Source organism: Amphiura filiformis, chromosome 5, assembly GCF_039555335.1.
Source record: "Amphiura filiformis chromosome 5, Afil_fr2py, whole genome shotgun sequence".
NCBI lineage: Eukaryota > Metazoa > Echinodermata > Ophiuroidea > Amphilepidida > Amphiuridae > Amphiura > Amphiura filiformis.
The window spans coordinates 57,741,238-57,769,214 of record NC_092632.1 but is presented as its reverse complement, the minus strand read 5'-3'; the positions used below and the strand labels follow the sequence as shown (position 1 = coordinate 57,769,214).

The 27,977-nt window shown below is 36.8% G+C and overlaps 1 protein-coding gene across 1 annotated transcript in view; it reads right to left on the bottom strand.

Annotated features, from left to right (window-relative positions):
- The window catches only part of LOC140153431 (uncharacterized), a 134,299-nt gene extending 107,865 nt beyond the window's left edge, over window positions 1–26,434 (bottom strand). The window contains exons 1-9 of the mRNA XM_072176185.1: window positions 26,186–26,434; window positions 10,640–10,799; window positions 9,088–9,369; window positions 8,154–8,254; window positions 7,540–7,706; window positions 5,089–5,260; window positions 4,312–4,509; window positions 2,899–3,460; window positions 1,517–1,638 (exon numbers count right to left, since the gene is read on the bottom strand). Of these exons, the coding sequence (XP_072032286.1) occupies window positions 1,580–1,638; window positions 2,899–3,460; window positions 4,312–4,509; window positions 5,089–5,260; window positions 7,540–7,706; window positions 8,154–8,254; window positions 9,088–9,369; window positions 10,640–10,757 (1,659 nt within the window). The 5' untranslated portion in view covers window positions 10,758–10,799; window positions 26,186–26,434 and the 3' untranslated portion in view covers window positions 1,517–1,579. The remainder of the gene's footprint in view (window positions 1–1,516; window positions 1,639–2,898; window positions 3,461–4,311; window positions 4,510–5,088; window positions 5,261–7,539; window positions 7,707–8,153; window positions 8,255–9,087; window positions 9,370–10,639; window positions 10,800–26,185) is intronic.
- Between the last annotated feature and the right edge of the window lie 1,543 nt (window positions 26,435–27,977).

Below are 27,977 nucleotides of genomic sequence, written 5' to 3'. Positions count from 1 at the left end.
GCGGGAAACACACATGTAACAAGTAACAACGTGTGTCACGTAGTGCACAATTTTTTAATGTGCAAAAATGAAAATGTGGTTTTGTTTTTCGAATTCTTTTCATTGGCTGTATTCCATAGTGGCGTATAGTGGGGCACCGCCAATAAACAACTTTTCGAGAAAATCCGCTTTGAAGAAATGTCAATTAAAAATTTTATGACCAAAAATCGCTATACGCCACTATGGAATGCAGCCGATGTTTCATCTAATTTTAATATCAAGTTAGGAATGGATTTTGATCAAACTTCTCAAGGGCTGTGGATTTATGTAATGTACAAGCTTCCATCAAAGTGCAAAATGTGACACCTTCTAACTAAATGACAATTTTCTTCAATTTCATTTTTGAGTGAAAAGGGGATATATCGAACACATTTTCTAATTTTAGGCATCATTTTGTGCAGATTTGCATGTGTACCTTATATGGTCAATATGTCAATAAATAAGGCAATTAAAAATAAAATAAAAACTATAAAACTGTCCCTGGATTGGAATCTCAAGAAGAAAAATGTGAAAGCCAAATTTTGATAGAGTATTTTTTGTGTTGTCACAAAAAAGTGGCATGAAAATGTGTTTTTTGTGATTTTCTTAAAATGTTTGCTTTTATACCAAATCTGTGCTTAGTTATATTTTGATTCCTTGACTCTTTTGCCTTTCTAAAACTATACACTGTTGTATGTTGTACATGAATAATAAGTTATACTACATGTATTTCTGAGGTTGCACAGCTGCCGCAAGTCGATAATCGATACAATTTCCGCATCAGTGATAATATGCCACCTCTAAACACACACACTTGCATGGCAAATATAGATAAATGAACATGATGACTGCCACACACAAATATTGCTGTTACTGTTGTTGGTACCAAGCTGTGAATGTTGAGGGCTCCCTTGCAAAGTTTTTAATGTGTATTACAATAAGTGTGGCTGTCAAGTAGCTAGCTGACTTTAAAATGATCAAATGATACTTGATACTAAATGGCAAAGAAAGACTTCAAAACCTTCTGATGTGTAAAAATGTGTTAAAAGAGATTACTTTGAATGTTTTACATTTTCTGTGTAGGATGCAATAAAATATATGGAAACTTGTGTTTCTCATAAACTATCTCCAAAGTGTAAAGTGAACTAAAACATGCACCAAACAATAATTGGAGCTTGTCTTTGTTGTAACCAAATTAGTGGGCTTGATGCTAAAGTCTGTCCGTTTTATATAAGGCGGAAAAAATATATAGAATGACATGCACGCAGTTGGGCGCAATGCTTACGCTAATTGTGCGTTGCATAATGCATGACAGGCGCACGCTTATGTAAATTTACGTGAGCAGGAGTTGGGACTTTATTGATGCGCGCAGTAACAAAAGCCGAATAATTTCCACCTAATAAAAGCCGAACAAACTTTTAACTACAGCGATTAAAAAAAAAAATCACCCAACAAGGGCTCAACACAGAAAAGGAAAATATGCACACACTGTTCCTACCTTTGTGGTGTAATCCTATCCACACGACTTGTAATTCCACCGATTCCTTGCATGGTCCTATTCTTATTTTTCCCTTTCCTCCTCATCGTGGCTTGTCAAAATTTCCTCCAAAAGTCCTCGACCTTTAAAATATATACCAAATAAAAGTTGCAATATTTAAAACAGTACATTCACAAATGGGGACTTATTCTAGTCTTGGACTAAAATGAGACTTCTGGTGTGTTTCTGCTGAGAACTCCCATGATTTGGCTGGTGATGCATGGATGACGTATGGTAATAGTTGGTATGGGTCCAAGTAGAAATTCATTGGGTTGAACAAGGTGATGCTGGGTAACCAACTACTACATTCTTCTCCACTACTTGCGTATGTACAGTATTAGTTGTACTGGGCTGCAGAATTGTCCTGATAAAAACTAATCTGCCAAGGATCGCTACGTGGACACTTCTGAAATGACACCCAAGGTATGTGAATCTAACCATGGTGGAATGACCAAAACGTATACCCCCATTCCCCCTACATGTAATACTGGGTTACATTGTAACAGTAGCAAGAACATTTACTGGACCAAAATGGCAGAATACAAGTTCTTGAGTTATTGACAACTACCTATGAAATATACAGAGTGACAGTTGGTGGGAAACAATTATTGCAGAACCATGTTTTTGTATTTTTTCTGTGTACCCACAAAATAAGTGAACACTGAGTATTTTGCAATACTATACTTTTATTCCCCAGTATTTATACAGTCTGTCCACATAGAAGTACAAAGTAAATAGACCTCGGAAACGGAAGGTATGAGAATGATTATTTCAGTGCAATGCGTGTGTAAATGCTTCTTTGGCACGCCAACTGCTGCGCGATTTGTACTTGCCGAGCGCACCACACTCTTTACGCGTCACAGTTTTTTTAACACACAGTGTGTGTGATGCAAAGCATCGACCCCCGATGCCATAGATTTGGTTTGGACTGCTATGTGGACAGACTGTACTGATTTTTTTGCAATACCCTCCTACTGCGTACCAGTGGAGACTGGTTGATAGTGAACTTATAAAAAGTGACAATTCTAAATGAGCATAATGGAACAAATAATCCAATATCTAAAAACAGCCTATTTACAGTAAAATTAAGGATTTCTTGGCCTAACTGGAACACTATAAATGCTAGTGGCTCTGTGATAAACACACACGAATATAGCGCGGTACAGTAGAAAGCATACACACACCTTACATTGCGTACACGCTTAGTACGCTACATGGACACAACGCACATGTTCCAGATTGGCCAAGAAATACTTAATTTTACTGTAGGCAAGGAAAATTCTCACACATGAAAATTCCCTAGAAAGCCCTTATAAAATGACTGTTATAAATCTTACAATTACCTAAATGTGATATCCTTGGTGGATCCTGTGACAATGGCACAGGTGCATGTCTCCTTGGTGCAGGTGTATCTAATGGAGAAGTCTGTGTTCCATGCTCCATTCCAACGGTTCTCTCTTTCTCTTTCCATATCACCTCCCCAGGGGAACCTCCACCCTGTGGACTCTGTTGTTTGTGTAACGTGATAGCTGGTGCATATTTGACATGCTTTCTAGTGGGAGCTTGATTTGTGCTTCGTTTGGAAGCCCCATGTCTAATTGAGGTGGGATGGCTTTCAGAAGTTCTGGTATGATGCGTTCGTTGTCCAACATGCTGGTGGTTGTGCACCCTAGGACTGTTTGGCTGCCCATGGACTAATTTTGTTCTTTCTCTTCTTCCAGATGCAGGTGTCTCGGTCATAGGATATACAGCAGGGGAACTCTGTGATAATTGGTCCGCTGTTGCTTGTCCTGATTGGGGCAAGTTTTGCCTGACATTGCTTGGGATGGCATTGACTTCCTGATGTGATGCATGCATCACTGGTGCTTGGTTATGTTGATATGGCTGAGTAGTCAGGAGTTTGGCCTGAAATAAAATCAAAAATGGTAAGTACATGTACAGGTTCACTGAAGTATACGAATATGTCCACACAACACACAATAAATGTATATTGTAGCTCTATCAATAATCAATGTCTAACTAATGCAACAAATCTTTTACATCAGCCATAACGTACAATCTTATAATATGAAATTGGTTAAATTTTTTCAAACCTGATTTTTGGCATATTTGTAATGTTTACAAATGGGTCAAAACACATCGAAATGTATCAGAATGAATGGATGAATGGATCAAAAACATTGGTGGGTCTGTAGGTCAACTGACATACAGTCATAATATTATGACTTTAATTCCCCATCTTCAGTCTTCAGTCTTTATGCTCCTAAATAAAGCAGATAGCTTGTCCAAGGAGAAATGTGCTGCTCAAAACACAGGTGCAGATGTGCCAATAGTGCAGGATATGTACAAGATGTGCAAGTAAAAATGAACTCTAGATGCTTAGAGAACCTGGTGGACTGCAGAAGGCTGTAAAGCTCTAACTGCAGGGAGTGCTGCTGACTGGAAGGCTTGGACTGATGTTGATGTTACAGCTTCCACAGGCAGGCAGTTCCAAATTGGTATTGTGCGAATGAAGAAAGAATACTTGTAAGTGTCCCGAGATGCTCGGATGGGCTGATACCGGAGATGGGATAATCTCCCAACGGTTGGATGCAGTTTGATGATGGGTGGAAAGTTGACATTTATGAGTCCATGATGTATTTTGTGGAACATTGAACTACATGTTAAATGGCCAAAATAGCCAGTGGGAGCTGTTTATTTCACTTTACCTTGTTATTTTAGCTTAAAATGGACTTGAAACAACTGGTACTACTAACCTGCCATTCCATCTGTCGTTCTTGCATTCTCTCCAGCTGATTCAATCGTGACTGAGTCACTTCTTCCAGCTTATTCTGCAACTCGTGCATATATCCCTGGGATGCACTAAGATGGGGTTGAGATTGATGCCTAGACTCTTCCAAGGATGAGAGTTTCTCCATGATAGCATTCATCTTGTGTTCAAGATCACTCTGAACCTATGGAAGTAAAGAGGTGACTTTGATAATCTTCATTTTTGAAAGAATTGTTTGCATACAAATAGTCATTTGAAGTGTTTCAGTTGTTAAATAAAAACTAAAATTTTCTTTTTTCAAAACTAATTTTACAATTAAATATTTACAGGATCAAATGACTCTATAGTTTTGTGGACTACAGAAATAATTTGGTGTATCAAAAAAAAAGAATGCAGGTATGCTAGTAGGGCCTGTTTCAGCTCCCTTTATAATGTACATAATTCATGACTAATGTACAAATGTGTCTTCTTTTAAGTCTGACAGGTTGGTACCAAGGTAATGCTAACAGGTTGGTAGCAAGATGGCAGTTTACATCTGGCTTGCAGCACTGCATAGTGCGTATGTATCCTGGTTAGACAAAATATTCTCAGAGGCATTCCATATAACAGCTGAAAAGAGGACAAATTATCTCCTGTGTCTGACCAAGTTCCGGAAGCTTTCTCAGCATGGTCATGTGATCTGACAGAGCTTAAGTCAAGGTGCTGACAGTAGCACAAATGCACATATATTATGATAAAGAAACTTGTTCTGTTTATGTCTCACCTTGACCATTGGAGCTGTTGCTGCAACTGCTGCAGCGGTGGCAGCAGCTACTGACATTGTACCATCAGTGCCATCTTTTATCGTCTTCTCTGTCTGTTCCTGGCTGATTGGTATAGATGATGATACCATCCTGGGTTGTACAAATCTCTTCACGGGTCCACTATGCTCTTGTCTTTAATATGGTGATAACAGATTTCAAAAGGTAGAATAATGAATAACTTCTAAATATTAAATCCTGTATGTAAAACTAGGCTATGCAGAATTTGCTTCAGAATTATCACACATTGAGCCAGCAACAAATAGCAGCAGCAGTTTTCAGCAAACACCAATATAGTTTCAGAAGTTGCCGGCAGGGACTAAAAAAACTACAGACATTGGCATCTTACATCAGTAAATTTTATTTTCATTTCAGTGAAAGTCCTGCTGTGGGCATTAATATTATATCATATCCTTCAAGACTGCAGTCATCAATGTAGGTCATGTTTGTACCTCTCTACCCAGGGGTGAAATGGGGAGCTGTTAATAATATTGTCCATTGAGCGCTGCAAATGTATGAGCGTGCCTTGGGCATTGTATGGCAGCTGACATTTCTAACGACAACGGTATAAATGTAAATCGCTTTCTTGATACATGTGAAAGGGCGATAAGACTATAAATGCCAATGCCAACATAGATTGTGAATATATCTAAAAAGCACCCAAGACAAATTTCCACCCTCCTCTTTCTGAACATGACAAATACATGTGTACCGATTGCTAACATAACATGTGCAGGGAAAACAAACTAAAATTGAATAACATTTCAATTGCCAACAATACCTCAAAATGATAATTCCCCACCCCAAAAAATGTTGTTAATTTACAGTACAGAGACATACAAATAGGAAAGAACAACTAGCTTGTTATATATTGTTATTTGGTTCCTATTGGCATTGAAAATCACCATTTCGATGCACCTGCAATGCACACATACCGTAAAACCTCGTCTACAAGTATACATAGTGTTTTTAATAAAAGCTAAATTAATACGAAATAACCGTAAATATGCCAATACAATAGATTGGTCTTACCATAATACTTGTTTGTATATAGTTGTTCGGTAATTTATTTGCTCAAACACCATAATTTGGTTGATGGAAGGCTCCTGGAATGGATTAATTTAGCTTTCATCAAAAGCACTATAATACGCTTGTAGACAAGGTTTTATGGTATCTATGTGTAATCTTGAAGACACTGTACATTACTCGGCTAAGAATTTAGTAACCAGGTGGATATGGATGCTCTATATGATGGACATCACAGTCCCGCTGAAACACAACAAGAGCATCAGATCCACACCTGCACCCACATTTGCCCTGAACCTTAGTATTGTGTATGATTTATTACCACTAACAAATTTGCTTCACCGTGTTGGAGAAATTATAAACACTTAATTTCTAAGTCTTCAGCAAAACAGGCAAAATTATATGTGACGTCAAAAGGAGACACTTTTGGGCAGGTTATCAATTTTGAGGTTTTTACATATATTAAATATAAAGATATTTTGCTTCACAACGCCGTTTTCCCCAATGAAATCGGACATTCCAAAGCGAAGATATTGAGTTTGTAAGTTATGGTGTTATAAAATTGGAAATTGAGATTTCGGCCTTTCAAAATATTACTGACAATGTTGATAGTAGGAATTACCTTGAAAAATGTCTAAAAAATACAAGATGCCAGTTATATTCCAGTCTGAAACTATCAGACAATATTTTTAACATTAATAACATCACAAATTTGCAACAAACCCAAATTGTGAAAAAAATCACCCCCGGGCAGATTTTTGGCTACTTCTCCATTTACGATCACATGACACATCACATCTTGTCCTTTTGACTTTCACCTGGAATTAGCTTACTGAAAAAATGTGCATAGAGCATGCATGCAAAATGTGGTTTTACCCGTAATTAAGTCCATTTTGGTTCTGAATGAGCTCTCTAATAAGGAAGATAAACACTTTTTAGTTATTGTTGGTCAAGAAGGGACAAGTACTTAGGCCATCAGCTATCAGCATCTGATTCAAACCAACTAAACACAACACACAAAAAAGTCCTCACTTACATAACTCATCATAAATCTAAACCTGCTCATGTTATGACAATTTGATTGATATGGTGGTGTGTAGCATCTTGTTAGCTCTAATTTGGTACTGCATTTACTATCATCAGCTCTAAATTAGTAAAATTTGGTGAATTTTCAAAAGTTACAAATCAAAACAGTTAATTCTAGGCACGGCCAAGCTCACATCGCTCGCCCACGATGAGCCCCTGTCGACTACCCCATGTGCCCGGTTTATTCACTGTTAATTTGAAACGCATGGATTGTTACAATGCTTTTGCTGCTGAATACATAATTACATAAGTGAGGACTATCGCTTTGTGTTGTGTGTATAACTAAACTACTACAAACATACCTTTTCAGTAGTTGTTCTTTCATGACACGCTGTCTTCCAGTTGGAGCAAACTGTGTGATTCTTAAATCATTAGCGGTTCCATTAACTGTCCATTGTGTTAAGATATTGTCAAGACCACTGCTAGGTGCTCCTTGCTTGACAACAGAAGAAGATGATGATGCTGGGGTCTGCAGAGAAGAACAATAACTGATAAAATATATTGACTTTCAAAACAATCATTGTAATAATGCAAATGACTGTTTCTAAATAGTCAATCCAAAACACAGCTCCATCTTAGTTAAATTCTATTGAATGAAACATAAGACTATCCAAATTGGAAAAACACCTATGCAATCAGCATAAGAACCATCTTATATCAGAATAATGAAATGAATCAGAATAATGAAATTCTTCAGGCATGGATTTTGTGGTGCTGTGCATATGTATCTTATGTTAAAATTATATGAATCCTAGTTTGTTTGCTTGATTTGTCTAAATTTTTGTAACTTTAATTGTTTTTGTAACTTTATAACTCACTAATCCGGATTTTCCATTTATCCGGCCAATGCTTGGTCCCATCATGGCCAAATGAAATAGTTTGGATTGTACATCAATTTATGTAGGAATAACATTACCTTAAACACAGCAGATGATGAATGACCAGTTGGCTCGACAGTTCCTTTTCCTTTTATGGATTGTCCAGAGGTGTTGACAGCTTCAAGAAGTTCACAAGCCACTGTTGAATTATATACAAATATTCAAGAATGTTATGAATATTAAGCAACATTTCACACTCGTAATGACACATGTCACAGGCTTTATCATACTTCAAAATTGAATGTGGCAACTTTTGAATGCTGCAGCATGAGTGTTTTAATGCTTTTAAAACATAAGTCAGTGCAGTAACTTCTGAATGCTATAGGAATGCTATCAATGCTTAAACATAAGTCAGTGTGGTAACTTCTGAATGCTATAGGAATGCTATCAATGCTTAAACAAGTCAGTATGGTAACTTCTGAATGCTATAGGAATGCTGTCAATGCTTAAACATAAGTCAGTGTGGTAACTTCTGAATGCTATAGGAATGCTATCAATGCTTAAACAGAAGTCAGTAGGGTAACTTCTGAATGCTATATGAATGCTATCAATGCTTTTCGAAACATAAGTCAGTGTGGTAACTTCTGAATGCTATAGGAATGCTATCAATGCTTAAACAGAAGTCAGTGGGGTAACTTCTGAATGCTGTAGGAGTGCTATCAATGTTTAAACAGATAACAGATCAATTACTTACTTACATTAATTGCCGGTCTTACCTCCTGTGTAGAATAACACATTATAACATCCTGAATTAGGCCTATTACTGTAGCAAAATTTGTGTTCATCGTAGAACTTTCCCACCATGTATATGTGGCATTTACAGCGTAGGATGCAGATACAAATATGTGTTAATGTGCCGTACACCCTCATGTTGCTACCCCAGGTTGCTACCCGCGAAGTTGATGGCATACCAAGAGTTCAAAGTTAAACACAAAATTAGCAATTATCCCCTAGCTGTTATAGTATTCTTACCATTATCATCTTTATATGTTTCCCCTGAATGATTTAAAACTGTCCCTAATTGTTCTCCTCTCTTCCCTTCTTTCCTTTCTTTCTGAATACCAGCACTGCTCCTAAGATGATGTTGAGTACCACCAGCCTGGTACCCTTTGGGTCTGTTGCCAGGGAGTACTGGTGGAACATATTCTGATGGTGTGTTTCCTTCAGCAGCAGCATCAAATGGGCTCTTGATTTCCTTCAAGTATTTTGCTTTGATACAAACTCTTTGCGATGAGCTGCTTGAGAAACTAGACCCTGGTTAAGACAAAGAAAACAATGTGCAAGTCTGTGAATTAACTTTGAGAGTACAAGGTTTATACATACTGTTTCTTTAGAATTTTTTCCTGCCACATTATGTTGCATTATAGTGCCAATAGTGGCAAGTGATGCAGAAGAAGAAAAGCAAATCCATAATTTTGTTCAGGGATACTGTACAATCAGTGATTACATTAAATTAAACTTATTTTGAAACTTCCTTATTGTTCAGAGTTCCAGGTATGCGATAGTGATCATTTATAGTATGTATATCTACTTAGAGTCACCGGCACTAGCTTTGAAGTTCAGCATGTTCTGCATTAGCTTAGCGTTACTTGGTGTGTGTACATACTTTTATGCGTGTGATCAACATGCCGCATGTACACGCAAGAAACTACGCTAAGCCAACGCTGAACTTCAAAGCTAGTGACGGTGACTCGAGGTAGATAAACAGACTATAGTTAGATAAGTCTCCATCCCACATGCTCAATGATCAACCATTTTGTACTCATGATTGTTGATCAGTCAATCAGCATGATTGTTTATGACATCACATCACTGAACAATTAGGCAATTTACTTTATTCAGTAGGATGGGTAATTTTTAAAAAGTTACTGGCCTTAGAACAACCGCAAATTTATCTCCAATTGTCACCTGCCACATGGACTGGTTATTGGGAGCTATTGCCGAATAGGGTGCTACCCTACAACCTTGGCGAAAAAGGTTGCCACACCTGAGCGTTAATTGGCCAACATCCTTCCCCGCTCCCCTATTGCAATGTTGATTTGGACAAAATCGTCATCATTTCTACATTACAGTCTCCCAACATTGGAAAATGGGGGGTGGGGAAGGGGCAAGTGTAATCTGAATGTGCATTTGCAACTACATGTATTATACAAAATAATACGGAACTATCACATATTTAGCTTCGATTGCGTGCTTTTAACACCAGAACGTGCTGGTGTGGCAACGAATTTCCGCCAGAGTTGTAGTCTTATTACAAGACTGCCCTACCCTACCCCAACCCTAAACTGCGTAAATGATGACTGGACTCAAGTCTAGCAAGTTGCACCCTATTCGGTAATCTTACTGGTTATTGTGAAATTTTACCCACAACTGACATGCATAAGAGGGTTAAGGTACGTATGGCCCTATCAGCATGCTATAAAGCTATAACATGTTCTTGAGAATTTATGTGATCCTGTCTGTGGTTATTGAAGTTAAGTCTATTACAGTGCTAAATACATTGTGAGTGTATTAAAATAAATACCTGATATGTCATGTTGTTTGTCACTTTCTCTTGGTATTGATGTTGCATTGATGAGCACTGAACTAGCTGTTGAACTGCCTGATGTGTCCTTAGTAGAGACATTGTACATATCCTCCATCTTTTTACATGTAGTAAAACATTAACAGTGTCTTTGCAGCATCTGAAATTGTCATTTTTTAAGATTAGTTGCTAGTGATAATATAATTTATTAGGCTCTGTTGCCATGTTGACTAACCTTTCTTTGGAAAATTCTCTCAATTCAATAATAAATATTTAGGTTATGAAAAAATCACAAGACCTCAATTTCTATACTAGTATTTAAAACCATCTGCGAGCTTATTTACAGAGCAATATTTTTTCAAAGATTGACCATTTAAGTAAGACACATATTTCCATGTTGATAAAAGCGTGAAGTGACATTTGACCTTACAAGTGATTCAACCCCAAAATTTTGAAATTTTCGAGTACACATAAAAAGAATTTGGTGGCTAATTAGTCCCTCAGCTAGCATCGATTTAATCACCCCTCGGGTTCCAAAATTCTGACAGAGTCTATCTTATTCAGAATTTTCCACAGAATTCAAAAATCAATTTCTTACTCGCCAAAGCGCTGGCCATGGGGGTGAAAATTTCACTTTTTTACCAAAACCTCCATTTTAATAGGAAAATCCTCAAAATCAGTATTTTGATTATTTCATCAGTATTTGGTGTCTTTTGATGTCTTTTGGTGTCAAATTAAAGCTACATAACTGTTCCTGACAATCAATTTGTAATCTTTTCATATAAGGTAATATTAATGTTGAAAAAGACAAAATTTGGGCAAAAATCATGTTTTTTAATCATTTTTAATACTTTTTGGCTTTTCAAATGTTTTGAAATCTTTAATGTGACTTAAAATACAACTCTGTATGTTTAGCCTAAGAGACAATATTCTTCTGATTACAAAAATGTCTTTTTGACCCCCACAAATAGTGAATTTAAAGGTAAGAAATGCATTTTTTACCAAAAACCTCCATTTTAAAGTAAAATTCTAAAAATCAGTATTTTGACCATTTGCTCAGTATTTGGTGAGCTATTGATGTCTTTTGGTGTCAAATTAAAGCTACGCAACATTTCTTGACAATTATTAAAGTCATAAAGTCATTTAATGTTGAAAAAAGACAAAATTTGGGCAAAAATCATGTTTTTTATAATTGTTATTAATTTTTGTTTTTTCAAATGTTTTCAAATATTTATGTCACTTAAAACACAATTCTGTATAATAAGCCTAAAAGACAATATTGTTCTGATTACAAAAATGTCTTTTTTCCCCCACAAATAGTGAATTTAAAGGTAAGAAATGCATTTTTTACCAAAAACTTCCATTTTAAAGTAAAAATTCTAAAAATCAGTATTTTGACCATTTGCTCAGTATTTGGTGAGCTATTGATGTCTTTTTGGTGTCAAATTAAAGCTTCGCAACATTTCTTGACAATTGTTTGTAATCTTTTTCACATAAAGTCATTTAATGTTGAAAAAAGACAAAATTTGGGCAAAAATCATGTTTTTTTATAATTTTTATTAATTTTTGGTTTTTCAAATGTTTTGAAATATTTATGTCACTTAAAGGTCCGTAACCCGATCGACAGCATCATCCCCCGATTTTTTTCATTGTTGATGAGGTTTTGGTATCACATAATAGATACTATTTTTCTCATTACTATCCTGAAATTTGGCGCTCCAAGTCGATGTATTTCGGAGAAATCATGAATCACAGCGGTTTTTACAGGTATACCAGTTTGTAAACAATGGTAAATACTTTGGAATTCTGGGAGGAATTATGAGCGAAATATCAGTCACCGCAACAGCTACTTTGGTTTCGCGTCATACACATTCTGTGAAAAAAGCGAACCACACTAACTGCTGAGGAGACGGTTTGCCGTATATAGTTATTAAAACGGCAAGAGTAAGCGTGGTGTGCTGAATAGCTCAATTGACTAGCGCGTTTGTTTTTTACCCGAGAGGTACCCGGTTCAAAACCCGTTCTCGGAAGGGTTTTTTTCCTCTCCATTTTACCCAAACTTTTTTATATTCATTTGAAATGTACATATTGCAAGGGGAAATATATTTTGTTTCCTTTTTTTTTTTGAAACGGTACGAAAATAAAACATTTTCCGTTCAATACGGGCCGGGCATTGTACAGCATGTCAGCATTCGTCATTGCCTGCCCAGAATGCAATTCACGTATACCAAGGTATTGGATTGCAAATTTGGCTATTTATTCACATTTACGCTGAAAATGCTCTCGTTTTTTCACAAAGCAGCATAAAGGAGGCGATATTTGATATTATTATGTAATTTTAAAGACAATCCATATCCAAAACCAATAGGGTTACCCCCTTTAAAACACAATTCTGTATAATGAGCCTAAAAGACAAGCCTAATATTCTGCCGATTACAAAAATATGTCTTTTTTCATGAAAATAGTAAATATAAATGTGCGAATTGGATTTTTTACCAAAAACCCCCATTAAAAAAATTCTAAAAATCGGTATTGTGACCATTTTATCAATATTTGGTGAGCTATTGATGTGTTTTTGGTGTCAAGTTAAAGCCATGTAACTGCTCATGACAATCAAATGTAATCTCTTTCACACGAAGTACTTCTTTTTGAAATATTTAATGTGATTTGAAGCATAATTTTGTATGTTTACCCTAAGAGGCATTATTCTTTTGAAACATATCTTTATTTCATGGAAATAGTGATTGCAAAGGTGATAAATGCATTGTTTTAAACCAAACACCCTCGTTTAAAAGGAAAATGCCCAATATTGTTATTTTGACCATTTTTAGGCTATTAAATTAAGTAAGCCATTGATGTCTCTTGGTGTCACATGAAAGCCATATTGTTGTTCCTGGCAATACATTTGTGATATTTTGGATTATGAAGTACTTAATCTAACTACCAAGTTAAAAGTCCATTATACTTTAGAATAATTTGACAAGGGCAAAATAAAAATCATGGAATTTACTGCTGAAACCAATTGCGAGCTTCACCAACACCAACCCCATAGGTCAACATTGATGGTGGCCATGATGGGTTATCATTTTAAGTATCTACGTTTAGCTTTGGTCATTCAGTTAGTATGCCTGAGATGAAACCATAAGGGGGTTCTACTAGTTCAGGACCCTATGACGTGCCAGTGGGACCCTGGTACAACATCGTGACAGTGTCACTTATCTGCCTTCAAATCTCTTCATATGACATCTACACTCTCTCAGATGTCATGAACTGGGTGCTGGTCTACAGCTCAGTCACAAAATAGATGCAGTCATCACGACTGTAGTATGCTCCAAGGAATAGGAGTACTAGACCAAGTAAAAACCACAATATCAATCTCATTCTTGAATCGGTGATTTCAATGCCAGAATAAGAAGCTTGGACAACCATCTTTCTAATCATCTGGTCATTCGAGGCAACCACTTCCATAGAAACACCGACAATGGTGGCCGACTGGTCAACATGTGCCAGGAATACAACCTTAGACCTGTCCATATGAGATTTCTCCAGCCCAGAAACTGTCTTTGGACTTGGTGTCATCCAGCTGGATGCACATGGGACCACATTCTATTTTACAGCAAGTTATAGTGTGAGTAATCTTTTCTGCGACAGTTGTTCCTACAATACAGTAGAATTGGATTCCGACCAATGTATCATCAGTATCCTATACTTCTTACCAGTCTGCGAACTAGCAAAAGGAAGCCTGCCAAAAGACCCAAGTTCAACTGATGAATGAAGCTGCAAGAATCTGCTCTGAGGCTTCAAGTTGGAGCTGCCAAACTAATTCTAAGCCCTGGATTTGGATGACACATCATCAACAATCTCTGGCAGGTATGATAGGTATTGATCCGACAAGTGGCAGAGAGAATAGTTGTCAAGCATTCATTTAAGCTGGGTTTCAGACAAGACAATCAAACTGAAATAGAAAGGGATGAGGACAAGAAGAATGAAGAACTTGAACACCTTCCTGAATGAATCCTACAAAGTGGATGAACTTGATGCAATCATCAAACAGATGAAACTGGTAATTTATACACAGCCACCTGTAAAATCAACCAGGCTTTTCATTTCTTGCCGGTATTCACGTTCATGGGTATAAATTTAAATTTGGTGTAGAGTCATCATGTGGTTTTAAACTGGTTACGGTATTTGAATGTTCCAAACTGTTCCCAGGGGGGCACTCATGTATAAAAGTTGTAAGCATCCGCGTAAATTGACTTTAAAAAATGACCCTAAGCTAGGATATTGAAAATGTGTCAAACTAACCCTAAACGAGGATTTTACTCAAATAAAAACACCCTAAGCGAGGAATTTGCCCCTAAACAAGGATAGACATTATTATAAAACCCTAAGCGAGGAATTGGTTTGAAATGTGCCACACTAAAACAGGATAGACATTGCGTGTGTCGGTATGAGTGTCATTCATCGGCAGGCTTAAAATTAAAATGAACCCCCTTATGTTTTCATCTCGTAGATCCATACTTAAAATGATAACCCATTATGGCCACCATCAATGTTGACCTATGGGGGTTGGCGTTGGTGAAGCTCGCAATTGGTTTCTACAGTAAACTCCATGATTTTTATTTTGCCCTTGTCAAATTATTCTAAAGTATAATGGACTTTTAACTTGGTAGTTAGATTTTAAAAGTACTTCATAATCCAAAATATTACGAATGTATTGCCAGGAACAACTATATGGCTTTCATGTGACATCAAGAGACATCAATAGCTTACTTCATAGCCTAAAAATGGTCAAAATAACAATATTGGTCATTTTCCTTTTAAATGAGGGTGTTTGGTTTAAAACAATGCATTTCTCACCTTTGCATTCACTATTTTCATGAAAAAAGATATGTTTGCAATCAAAAGTATAATGCCTCTTATGGTAAACATACAAAATTATGTTTCAAATCACATTAAATGTTTCAAAAACATTTTAATGTTTTTGAAACATTTAATGTGATTTAAAAAAGAAACGAAAGTTATTATTCATGATTTTGCCCAACTTTGGTATTTTTGAACATAAGAAGTACTTCGTGTGGAAGAGATTACATTTGATTGTCATGAGCAGTTACATGGCTTTAACTTGACACCAAAAACACATCAATAGCTCACCAAATATTGATAAAATGGTCACAATACCGATTTTTAGAATTTTTTTAATGGGGGTTTTTGGTAAAAAATCCAATTCGCACATTTATATTTACTATATTCATGAAAAAAGATATATTTTTGTGATCAGCAGAATATTGTCTTTTAGGCTTATTATACAGAATTGTGTTTTAAGTTACATAAATATTTCAAAACATTAGAAAAAACAAAAATTAATCAAAATTATAAAAAAACATGATTTTTGCCCAAATTTGGTCTTTTTTCAACATTAAATGACTTTATGTGAAAAAGATTACAAAAATTGTCAAGAAATGTTATGTAGCTTTAATTTGACACCAAAAGACATCAATAGCTCACCAAATACTGAGCAAATGGTCAAAATACTGATTTTTAGAATTTTGACTTTAAAATGGAGGTTTTTGGTAAAAAATGCATTTCTTACCTTTAAATTCACTATTTTTGGGGAAAAAAGACATTTTTGTAATCAGAACAATATTGTCTTTTAGGCTTATTATACAGAATTGTGTTTTAAGTGACATAAATATTTCAAAACATTTGAAAAACCAAAAATTAATAAAAATTATAAAAAACATGATTTTTGCCCAAATTTTGTCTTTTTTCAACATTTAATGACTTAATGTGAAAAAGATTACAAAAAATTGCCAAGAAATGTTGCGTAGCTTTAATTTGACACCAAAAAGACATCAATAGCTCACCAAATACTGAGCAAATGGTCAAAATACTGATTTTTAGAATTTTACTTTAAAATGGAGGTTTTTGGTAAAAAAATGCATTTCTTACCTTTAAATTCACTATTTTTTTGAAAAAAAGACATTTTTGTAATCAGAAGAATATTGTCTCTTAGGCTAAACATACAGAGTTGTATTTGAAGTCACATTAGAGATTTCAAAACATTTGAAAAGCCAAAAAGTATTAAAAATGATTAAAAAACATGATTTTTGCCCAAATTTTGTCTTTTTTCAACATTAATATTACCTTATATGAAAAAGATTTCAAATTGATTGTCAGGAACAGTTGAGTAGCTTTAATTTGACACCAAAAAGACATCAAAAGCTTACCAAATACTGATGAAATAATCAAAATACTGATTTTGAGGATTTTCCTATTAAAATGGGAGGTTTTTGGTAAAAAAGTGGAATTTTCACCCCCATGGCCAGCGCTTTGGCGAGTAAGAAATTGATTTTTAAATTCTGTGGAAAATTCTGAATAAGATAGACTCTGTCAGAATTTTGGAACCCGAGGGGTGATTAAATCGATGCTAGCTGAGGGACTAAATAGTGCTGGGAGTTTCGGGAATATGTGCTCCCGGGACCCGATTTAGTTTTTGGGGAGGGGATCGGGATTCCCGAAATATTTGTAGTCCTAGATAATCAGTGAAATATGAGTATGTAAATAAACAGACACAAACACCTGGGAGGTGCAGTGAATGCCAGTGATACAGTCAAACTTTTATCTGTTATTACTATTAGCAGGGACTGCGTTTTGAGGCAATCGCATGCCTAAAATGGTGCCGAGAAGTGTGATTAATCGCTCGCTTAAATTTTGGTTCAATAAATGTTTCAAATCAACAACAATCGGGCTAAAAAATAACGAAAATATAATCATCTTCCGTCGTAAGATTGCCTACTTTGTTCGTTGCAAAATGGCGATTTCATGACTGATGTCAATGTCTCGGCCAATTTTGGTATATTTTCGCCGGCTGTATATGCATTTTTATGAATGAATTTTGTAGTTTACTACGTCCGGATTTTGTCGAAGATTACCTTCAGTGGGTATTTCCCTGTGGCCCTTGACCGATTCTAGCAAAAGTATCCGCACCCGCAACTTTCCAAAGCAAAATTTCAACATTCAGTTGCCGTCTCAGATTCCCTTTCGTACAGTGTACGTACTGGACTACAATGGGCAGAAAGTTTGTTGACATCCACCAACAGCACAATATATTCCTACAACAAAATTTTGACAGAGCTTTTGCTGCGGGCTATTGCGTGAGCACTGAGAGACGGAGCAAATAAATTCAATAATAAAAGTATTCATTGAAAGTTTACAAAATGCCAAACGCAGTGAAACTTTAAACATTTAAAGCCATATTATAACATTTTCAAACAAAATAGATTATCATTTCTTGGCCATAAAATGTTAGCTTTTACTGTCAGATATATCCCTTTAATTTTGAGCCGAACAACTACGGCAAAGCAAAGAAAATTGGAATTTACTACCAGCGCACATATACAGCCAATACGTACCACTCCTTCGGTTATGTTGTGGTACGACCCTTTGTTGTGTATATCACCGTCCCGCACGCCATGACGTACTGTGTGTTATGAACATCGTGTATGCGTTCGACTAATAATTCCATCGTAATAATAACGCGCTGAATCAGCCTTTAATTCAAAATCATGGATTTTGACAAAACTACAGCACTTAGTGTCTTGATTTTTGCAGGGTATATTGGTTTAATAAAGTACAATTTAATCGTGTAAAAAAAGGAATTTTAAAAATTCAGTGAGGGCGTCTTCCTCAGCAAATGTTATAATATGGCTTTAAAGAGTGGAATCTCTTGCATGTTTATGGGTACAATGCTGTTACTAGCGATGGCAGCTTGCGTGTGTAAATTGTAAGTACAATTACACCAAATACAAAATAAAAAGGGGCTCAAATTGTTTCAACTTCTGGGAATCAAGAGCATTTTTTTATTCCTGGTTCCTGAAATTTTCAGTCGGGACTTGATTTCCTGTGATTGATCCCAACACTAGTGGCTGAATGTTAATTTTCTTCTTGTGAAAATGTCACAGATTGTGTATTGTTTACAAATCTAATTAAAAGTGCATGCAAGCACATTTTCAGTGGTGTTGTGACTTTTTGCACCAAGACTTTGTAGCCTTCACAGCAAGTTAAATCATGGTGTCTGTTATGGACTCATGCATTTTGGCAGGCCTCCAGAAAATTTTCTGCTGTCTGGGAACTTGATGACAAGTGGTGGAAATTTTCTGTGAAATAACTGAAATAGGCCTATGTGCGAGAAGCGAACATCACGAGCGTGAAGTGCGAAATCCTAACGGTCAGGGTCCAGGGCCCGCTTAAGGGCCCTGGAAGCTCGCAAGGTTTAGATGCTCTCTCGTGCAATCTGACCAAATTTCCAACAATGTTGTCAGTTTTTTGTCGTAAGTCATAGTACAAGTACATATAGTACATGATTGATATAATCACATCTAGGGCTCATTATAAAAAAAAAAAATTTTATTTTCTGCTACTTTGAAGGACCACTGGACCTATTTCTGAAGGGCTAGGATTATTCACAGTTAATTTGAAAAAAAAATTTACAATTTTTTTTTTTTAAATTTTTTTTTTCAAAGTTTTCGGCGACTTTGGAGAACCACTGGACCTATTATGAAAAAAATTACGAACAAATTACATCCTCACTATAGGAAAATTAGTTAATTTGTGTTTATCATAGAACTTTCCCACTGCGTACAGTACACTATAGCGGACGTGTAGGATGCAGATCCAAACATGTGTTACACAAACGTTGATCAAGAAATCAATATACTATCCATGATAACATGATAGTTACTGTGTGGAACTATATTCGCCCTTTGCACGTGTCCGCCATCTTACTACCAAGTTTCAAGATTCTCCCTACAAACACATGGAAGATGTATCATAAGAACTCAGTCCTCAATGATAGTCAGTCATTTATCTTTTGGTCATTATTTATATGACTCTCATTTGAGGACTGAGTTCTTATAAATGATACATATTCCGAGGAGCAATTTCAGACAATAGCTTGGGATTAGTGGGGCAGATGTTATCTATTGAATCGTTTCATGACCAGATGATATATGCACACCGGCGCGGAGGTTATTGATATCCATCAATGACCTCCGCAGATGCTTACGAGTACAATGACATCCACATAAAGCGCATCTGCTGCGCCGAACACTTCACGCCAAGCGCGTAACCACCGGTACCATATTTGCACATGGCGTGATTGCGCAGTGCTGTAATTGGTAAGTCCGTTTAGCCTGTTCGACTTTTTGAAGGGCGAAATATAAGTTTCGATACAAATTGTTTATTTCAACAAATTTCGGAGAATAAAATCTTGAGATTTGGTTGAGTGATGAGTTCAAAATGACGGTTATGAATTCGGTTAATAACTTTGCATCAGTTATATGTCGGGCATTGTGAAAAATCTAAAGATTTTGCTTTGGACCTCGGAATATCCCTCGGTTCCAAAGGCAAAATGTTTAGATTTTTCACAATGCCCTCCAAATAACTAATGCGCAGTTATTAACCTTATAAGTCAAGTCTGCCAAGGACATTCGCTGCCGTAGTGCATGTTAGTAACCATTGGTTACTGGTTCAAGCCTGGGCTCATAAATCTGTTCTGAATTTTGATATGCATAGGCTTTGTGTTGTGATCATTTCGATCAGTGGTTCGGAACAATGAAAGTATGAGCCAATTGACCTGGCAACGGTCATATTCTAACGTGCACTACCGCCCACTACGCCAGCGAATAAGTACCTTAAGGCCGGCGATCTTTTCCTTTAGACCACCCGAGCTATATAGGGACTAAATTATTACTTTTGCATCAAGGTTTACCTTTGCATCAAGTTTAAACAGTTGCCAAACACTTTGAAGTCAAGGTTTAATGTACATGTATTGGAAGGAGAACAGGGCTTCGATAAATGAGGGAAATTATGGGGTAAAAAACAAGGTCGAAACAACTTTTTGAAAACAAGTGAAAATGGCTATTCTACTTGGAAGTTTTTGTCTCAAAAAACAACTTAAAAATTATCGGAGAAGGTAGAAACATACCTTTATAAAAGCAGCGTCATTTCCGTCACATAAAAAGATGATCAGATGAGTGGAAAGTGGCAAAGAATTTGTGAAATGAGGGAATTTTTAAAAGAAAAATACATCACGTTTTTCGTGAAATTCGCCATCTTGAATAAATGCAGAATTGCGTCAAACAGTTAAAAACTGTCAAACGCGCTTGAAAATGCTCGTACATCAGGCGCTCATGCTACGTGAAAGTTTTGGAGTTTGCATCACCGGTTTTGTATTCAGCTCTTATATGTCCAAAATTGCGATAAAAACATGAATTTTGGAACAACATAAAGCTTGTTTGACGAAATAAAAGGTATGTTTATAATAGTTTAAAACATGTTTATCCTTGATGCGAAAGTTTAATTTGATAAATATAGCTCGGGTGGTCTACAAGAAAAGATTGCCAGGCTTAAAGCCATATTATAACATTTGCTGCGGAGCCATATTATAACATTTGCTGCGGAGAACGCCCTCAAAAAATATTTCAATTCTGTTTTTACATGATCGTAATGTACTTTAGTCAATAAAGATACTCTGCAAAAATCAAGACTTTATTTAGGTGCTATAGTTTTGTCAAAATCCGAGATTTTGAATAATTTAATAAAACGATGGAACCGGCGTTTTATTATTACGATGGAAATATAAGTCGAATACGTATACATGCACAGTATGTACACGGCGTGTGGGATACACATACACACACACCCCGAGGACCGTACCGTATTACAACCGCAGGAGTAACATGCATGGGCGCTAGTAGTAAATTCCAATTTTCTATGCTGTAATTCCATTTTAGGCTATTGGGTTTTTGAAAGGACAAAAAGGGGACATATCCGACAGTAAAAGCTAACATTTTATGGAAAATAAATACTAATCTATTTTTACAGAAATGTTATAAGGCCCTTCACACTTGATTAATATTTGTTTCCTGTTTACCGCCCGCGTCCAAAATTGAAAATCTCAAAATAATTAATTATTTTATTTTTATTTCTAATTTTCTCCTTTAAAATAACTTTCAACTACTTCTACTTGCCATTTTCTGACTTTGATAATATCAACAATAATGATGAATGAACAAAGAGTACAACTCCACCTTCACTTATTTATAAATAAGGCACGGTGCTGGGGCCGTTGTTATTCCTCGTTTACATAAATGATTTGCCTGAAAAATTAAATTTGTCTGTCCGTCTGTTCACAGACGATTGTGTTTTATACCATGAAATACAAAATGATTTTGATGCAAAGGAGCTTCAAGAAGACCTTAATACATTGGTCGAATGGGAGAAAAAGTGGCAATTATGTTTCAATCCCTCAAAGTGTTTCATAATGAGACTCACACACTCCAAAAACCCGAAGCACTTTGAATACAAACTGGGTGACTCTGTTTTAAATGAAACGGATGGCCACCCCTATTTAGGCGTCTTCATTACCAGTAAGCTCAATTGGAAAAACGATATTCAACATATTCATGTCCTAAATCCACCAAGGAAGCTGCTTACAGATCCCTCGTTAGACCACTTCTAGAATATTCATCGGCTGCATGGGATCCCCATACCAAAGATTCTATAAACCAGATTGAAATGATACAGAAAAGAGCCGCTCGCTTTGTCTTCAATGACTACAAATGTACACATCTCGCACCCCAGGAACAGTTACAAATATGATGAAAACCCTTGAATGGGACTCGCTGGAGAACAGAAGAACCTCTCGCAGATTAACCATCCTGCAGCAATCTCGCCTAGGCCACTTATATTATCCCTGCCAACTGGAACACTACTACAGCCCGTCCAACGTCAATCACGGCATCTTCACTGCAACGCCTACACAACAATCACCACCAGCAAAGACTGCTTGCAATTTTCATTTTTTCCCCCGAACAATTATTAACTGGAACAATCTACCTGAACAAATAACCCAAATAGAAGACATACCACAGTTTAAAGAAGCTGTAGCCAACCACAACAAAGAGCAACATCAAGACTAACCAAGCACTGCGCACGCACATTCCCTGACCGTCTGACTCCAGGAGGAGTGTTGGCCAGTACTAAATCAAGATCAAGAAATCAAGATCAAGATTTAAAATCAAATATTGTTGTGAATAATTAAATGCCCGCTGTAGTCAAAACGATTCGACACTTGCTTGTAATAGTTCAAACTAAATAAAGAAAATAAAAGATAGTAAGAAATTATAGTGAAACCATCACTAGATACTAGAAAATAAAAGATAATTAATAATTAATAATTAAAAGTCACGTCCTTGTCCCTTTTTCAAAATCTTAAACAGGAAACTAATATTAAGTGCGAAGGGCCTAATATAGGCCTATGGCAGTATGCCTGTGTTCATGATGTGGTACGACTATGTCACAGTACGTGGACAACTAGGTATTCCTTTACTTTAGGGGTTTTTATTTTTACATGTAATAGCTGCCTTCTGCACTGGTTAGGGTTTAGCTCGTTCACGTAGCGGTTCCGTTGTCCCACTGTATGCGTCGAACAACTTGATACAATGACAACGTATGGAAAAATATATTTTTGTAAACAATTTGAGGTCATTATCAAATTGATATTTTGTACAATTTGTACAGCTATCGAATCTACCCGATGTACATGTATCACAAGCAAACGTACCTGTATGTAAAAAGTGCCCTTAAATACTGGACATCGCCAATATATTTATGACAAATTTGTGTCCAGAACACGAAAAGTGTCCAGACCTCACGCTTGCTCTCTCGGCTACAACAATGGCGTAAAGCAGATGACGTATTTACCAACTCTGATGATGCGTAATGACCTTACCTTGTCAGACCGATGAGTTACATAGGTTTAATCCACCAGTCCTTTTACTGCTTACGCACGGTCATTTTATTCCGCCATGTTTATTGTTTCGAGATCGGGGCCAAGGAACTTAGGCTACACAACGTGCACAGCTCTGACAATTTCCCACAATGCCTTGCGCATTTCCTGAAGAAGGCCTGGCGATTTCCCACATTTCCGGTAAAATTGTAAACAACACCTGACGTTTCGATAGGGAAAATGGAGATAGCGAAGTCGCATTTTACATCAAACAGCTGCAAGAGTAAAACGCGTTCTGAAGGATCGGTAATGATTAACAGCTGGTCTGGTGTATTTGAAGTTCATATTGAAGTTTGTAAGTTTGTGACTTCGTATGTTATGTGCAATAGATATTACAGGAAGCTTAAATTGGCACGCTTTCCTGCAATATGTCTGTCGCCACGAAAGTTATTTGAGTTCAGGCACGTCACACCGAGTGTGACGTGACCGCGCTGGGCATAGTCTAGGTATCCCAGGCAAACCTTAGTTAACACATTTGCTAGTCAGCTAAATTACGCCAAGACCGGGGCCCAAACACAATGCATATTTACATAGAAATTTGAATTTTTTTTTCGAGAATAGGTCGGTGAAGGAAACCTACATAAATATGTTTTCTATACTTCACTTGACCCAAATATATGATTTTTATGGTGATAATCAAGTCGCACATGGAATTTTAGAGGATTTTGATAGCAGTTCCATTAAAAAAGCTACTATCGCCATGAGACTAAGATCTAGAAACACCCCTAAATGCCGTTTTGGGGAATTTTGCTAGCAGAATCTTGGCGATCTTTTCTTTTAGACCACCCGAGCTATATAGGGTTAAAACTATGAATTTATCAAATTAAACTTTCGCATCAAGGTTTAAAATGTTTTTAGCTATACAAACATACCTTTTATTTCGTGGAACAAGCTTTATTTTGTTCCAAAATCCATGTTTTTATCGCTATTTTGGACGTAAAAGAGCTGGTTGCAAAACCGGTGATGCCATCTCCGAAACACAAGCGCCAGTGATGTACGCTTTCGTTTTGACGGTAATTTACGCTAGCGTATCATGTATTTTCAAGCGCGTTTGACAGTTTTTTACTGCCTGACGCAATTCTGCATTTATTCAAGATGGCGAATTTCTCTTAAAACGTAACATATTTTGCTGAGAACATTCTTCCATTTCACGAATTCTTTGCCACTTTTCACGCATCTGATCATCTTTTCATGTGACAAAAGTGATGCTGATATTATGAAGGTATGTTTTTTGCTTTTCCGATTATTTTTAATCGCTTTTTGAGACAAAACTTCCTAGCAGAATAGCTGTTTTCACTTGTTTCAAAAAAAATTTTTAACCTTGTTTTTTTACCCCATAATTTCCCTCATTATTCGAAGCCCTGTCCTCCTTCCAATACATTAAACCTTGACTTCAAAGTGTTTGGCAACTGTTTAACCTTGATGCAAAAGTAAACCTTGATGTAAAAGTAATAATTTAGTCCCTATATAGCGAGGGTGGTCTAAAGGAAAAGATCGCCAGAATCTTTTTTGATGAAAGTCAATGTTTGACAAGATGTAACTTTGTTACGGAAAGTGCTATGACAAAAATGTTTTCAGTTTTGGCTTTCTTTACTCAAGGGCTTTAATTTGATATGTAAAATGATGCAGTTTGATGGCAAATTTGAATTCACCCTACATTCTCTTGGTCGGGCTGACGTCACAAAGGGGAAATAGCCTTGTTGTAAAACAAGTGTGCGCATGTGCAGCGCATGTGCAGTTCCCCTTTCTCGAGCTGGTTGCTATGGGCGCGCTTGTGCAAAGGGGACGAAGGGGACAATTTTCCCGGATGTCCGACCGAGTGAATAGTCCCACTGCCTATGGCTATGCAGTATGCTAATGCTGGCGTAGATTGCCTGGCGATCGGAGTGTTATCGTCAGAGCACCTCGGACTAGTTAGGGTTAGGGTGAGGGTTATAACACTGTACTTCCACAAGCCAGCTAGTAAAACATGTAAGAATAAAAAACCCTAACAATGTTGTTAGTACTATGAACATGCCTACTAATAAACTCTACAGTACTACTACTATACTAAAATGCAGCAAACCTTTTACGAGCGCGACTACCGTGATGTTGCAAGTTCGGCCAGGCCGTTGCAACTCATATGCTAGCGCAATACAAAAAGGTGGCGACAGCGTCGGCTTTCCCTGTGTATTACCCTGCACTAACATGGCGTCCAATGGCGTCTCCCGGGCGGGGCCATTTTGGAAAAGTAAAGAAAAATGCTGCTGCCACCACGATAGTACTAAAAGCTACGTAAAAAAATATGCGTAGTGCTGTGGACACTTACTTTAACATGACGTCACGAATATGCTAATTAAAGAAAAATGCTGCTGCCATCTACGGCCACATGTTGCAAGCGTGACGATCGCCTGGCCTCACGTCGACGAACGAAGTTTCAATTCCATCGCACTACGTGCTCTATATACTTATTCCATGGTTCGGCGCTAACAACGCGTACGGCGGACAGTTCATTCATAAATCTCCACTCAGCAACAATATATCGCCTTAGCAGCCAATCAGAGACAAGTGCGTTCAACGCAGTATATACGCGATGTATCCTTACAATACGCGCTCGTCTAAGGTTTTCTGCATTTTAGTATAGTAATAAATAAACGCCGACAACTATTCGAATTTCGTCTCGGCAGACTCGGGCAGTGATGACATAGACTTACTTTCATGCTTTATACTTCTTCACAAACTACGAATTACAACTGCTAATGCTATCTGATTGAAGTGGTCCATGTTTAAATATTAAAACGCTTGGTACAAGATTCTAGGTTCCTGTGTAAATTTCACGCCATTGCTTCAAAATTCAGCGCCCCAGAAAACAATAACACTTGGCCAATACCTCATAGTAGGACGATTTCGATTGGTCTATAGTTGATTGTCAAAACCAATGAAAATGGTTCTAACTAAGTCGGTGTTGCCATACACATCAGTGCAGTTCAATCGTGTTACCACAGTGAAAGAGTGCTGGGTAAACTTGATTGATTGATTGCCCATAGGAGGAGTGACGTTACATGTGCCTTCCGGAGTAGGCCTACCTGACACGAAAATACCTGGGGTATTTTCGTCTCAGCGGAGTACAATATAAAATTGAATTTTTTTTTCGAAAAAAATGTGGAAAATCATTCACTTTGGAAAAATTGTTGCGCAACCGCTTTTTGTTAGGGAGTGTTCATTAATACTTTGGTAGGGGGCTGGTCTTCCTCAAATTTTTTGCTCGAAAACTTTTTTGACCCCCCCCCCCTCGATGGACCGCTAAACTTTTTTGACCCCCCCTCTTTTGACAGACAAAACTTTTTGACCCCCCTATGTTTGTACAATATGTAGGCCTATATGTTTGTAAACATATGTTTATATGTTTGTATAACAAAACTTTTTGACCCCCCTATGTTTGTATAACAAACATTATACTTAAAGTCATAATGTACGATCTTTTTTCAGAATTTACCTTTATTTTTTTCAAAACCGATTTTTTGGCATATTTGTAATACTTACACATGTTCTAACTTAAATCTATGAGCAAACTATCAAATTCGTCTTATTTGTAGTAAAACGGGACGATTTTCTGTGGTCCGACATAAAGTCATAATTTTTTAAGATTATGACTTTATGTCGGCCACGATCGCAAATCGTAGTCTCGTACAAAACTAGCTTGGTTACGCTCCCTCCACATGTGGAGGGAGCGTAACCAAACTGGCCGCGTAGGAGACTAACTCTGAGGCCGCACTCGCTGTCCTAATCCAAATAGTGCGAGATGTTTCGAGTGATAGAGGTGAAGTTTATGATGTTGTTGTTTCTTTGCACATTCCCAATGTTTTTCGCGTCCAAATGTATTGGGAACTTTCATAATGATTGCATATTATCATTTTAGAAGAAAAAAAGAAAAATCTAAAAATTTAAAAAGATCGTACATTAAGGCTTTAATAGTGTTGTTTCCAGTGGTGTGGTATCTGGGTCACATGTCATCTATCTGTATCGGTCGTTGGGTAACTTGGGGCAAATTGGGACACAGGGTAATTGATTTCGGAAATACTTTTATACCTTAAAATAGTCACATTTTGCCCATTTTTGCAACAAAATAACTTTGATATAATGTCTATTTATATTTCAAACCGTTTAAAAGTACCATTCTTCATTAAACAGGAACTTCTGAGGGCCGTAAGCTTAACACATCAAAATAAGTATTCCATTTTTTTGTCATTTCTAAGCAGAGGTCACGACTTGTGGCTCAATATCTGAATCAATGGTCCGGATTAGAGTTTCTCAAATTAAAAAATAACTTCTAAGCTACCCTTTCAATTAAATAAGACAAAAATTGTAACTTTTTTCTTCGAAAATTATAAGAAAAGCTTTCTTTTAGAAATATGCCAAATTGGGGTAAAATGGGACGCCATTGATTTACTGTGTGCTAACTCAAACAGTCCCATTTTGCCCCAACAAAACAAGTCCCATAGTAAA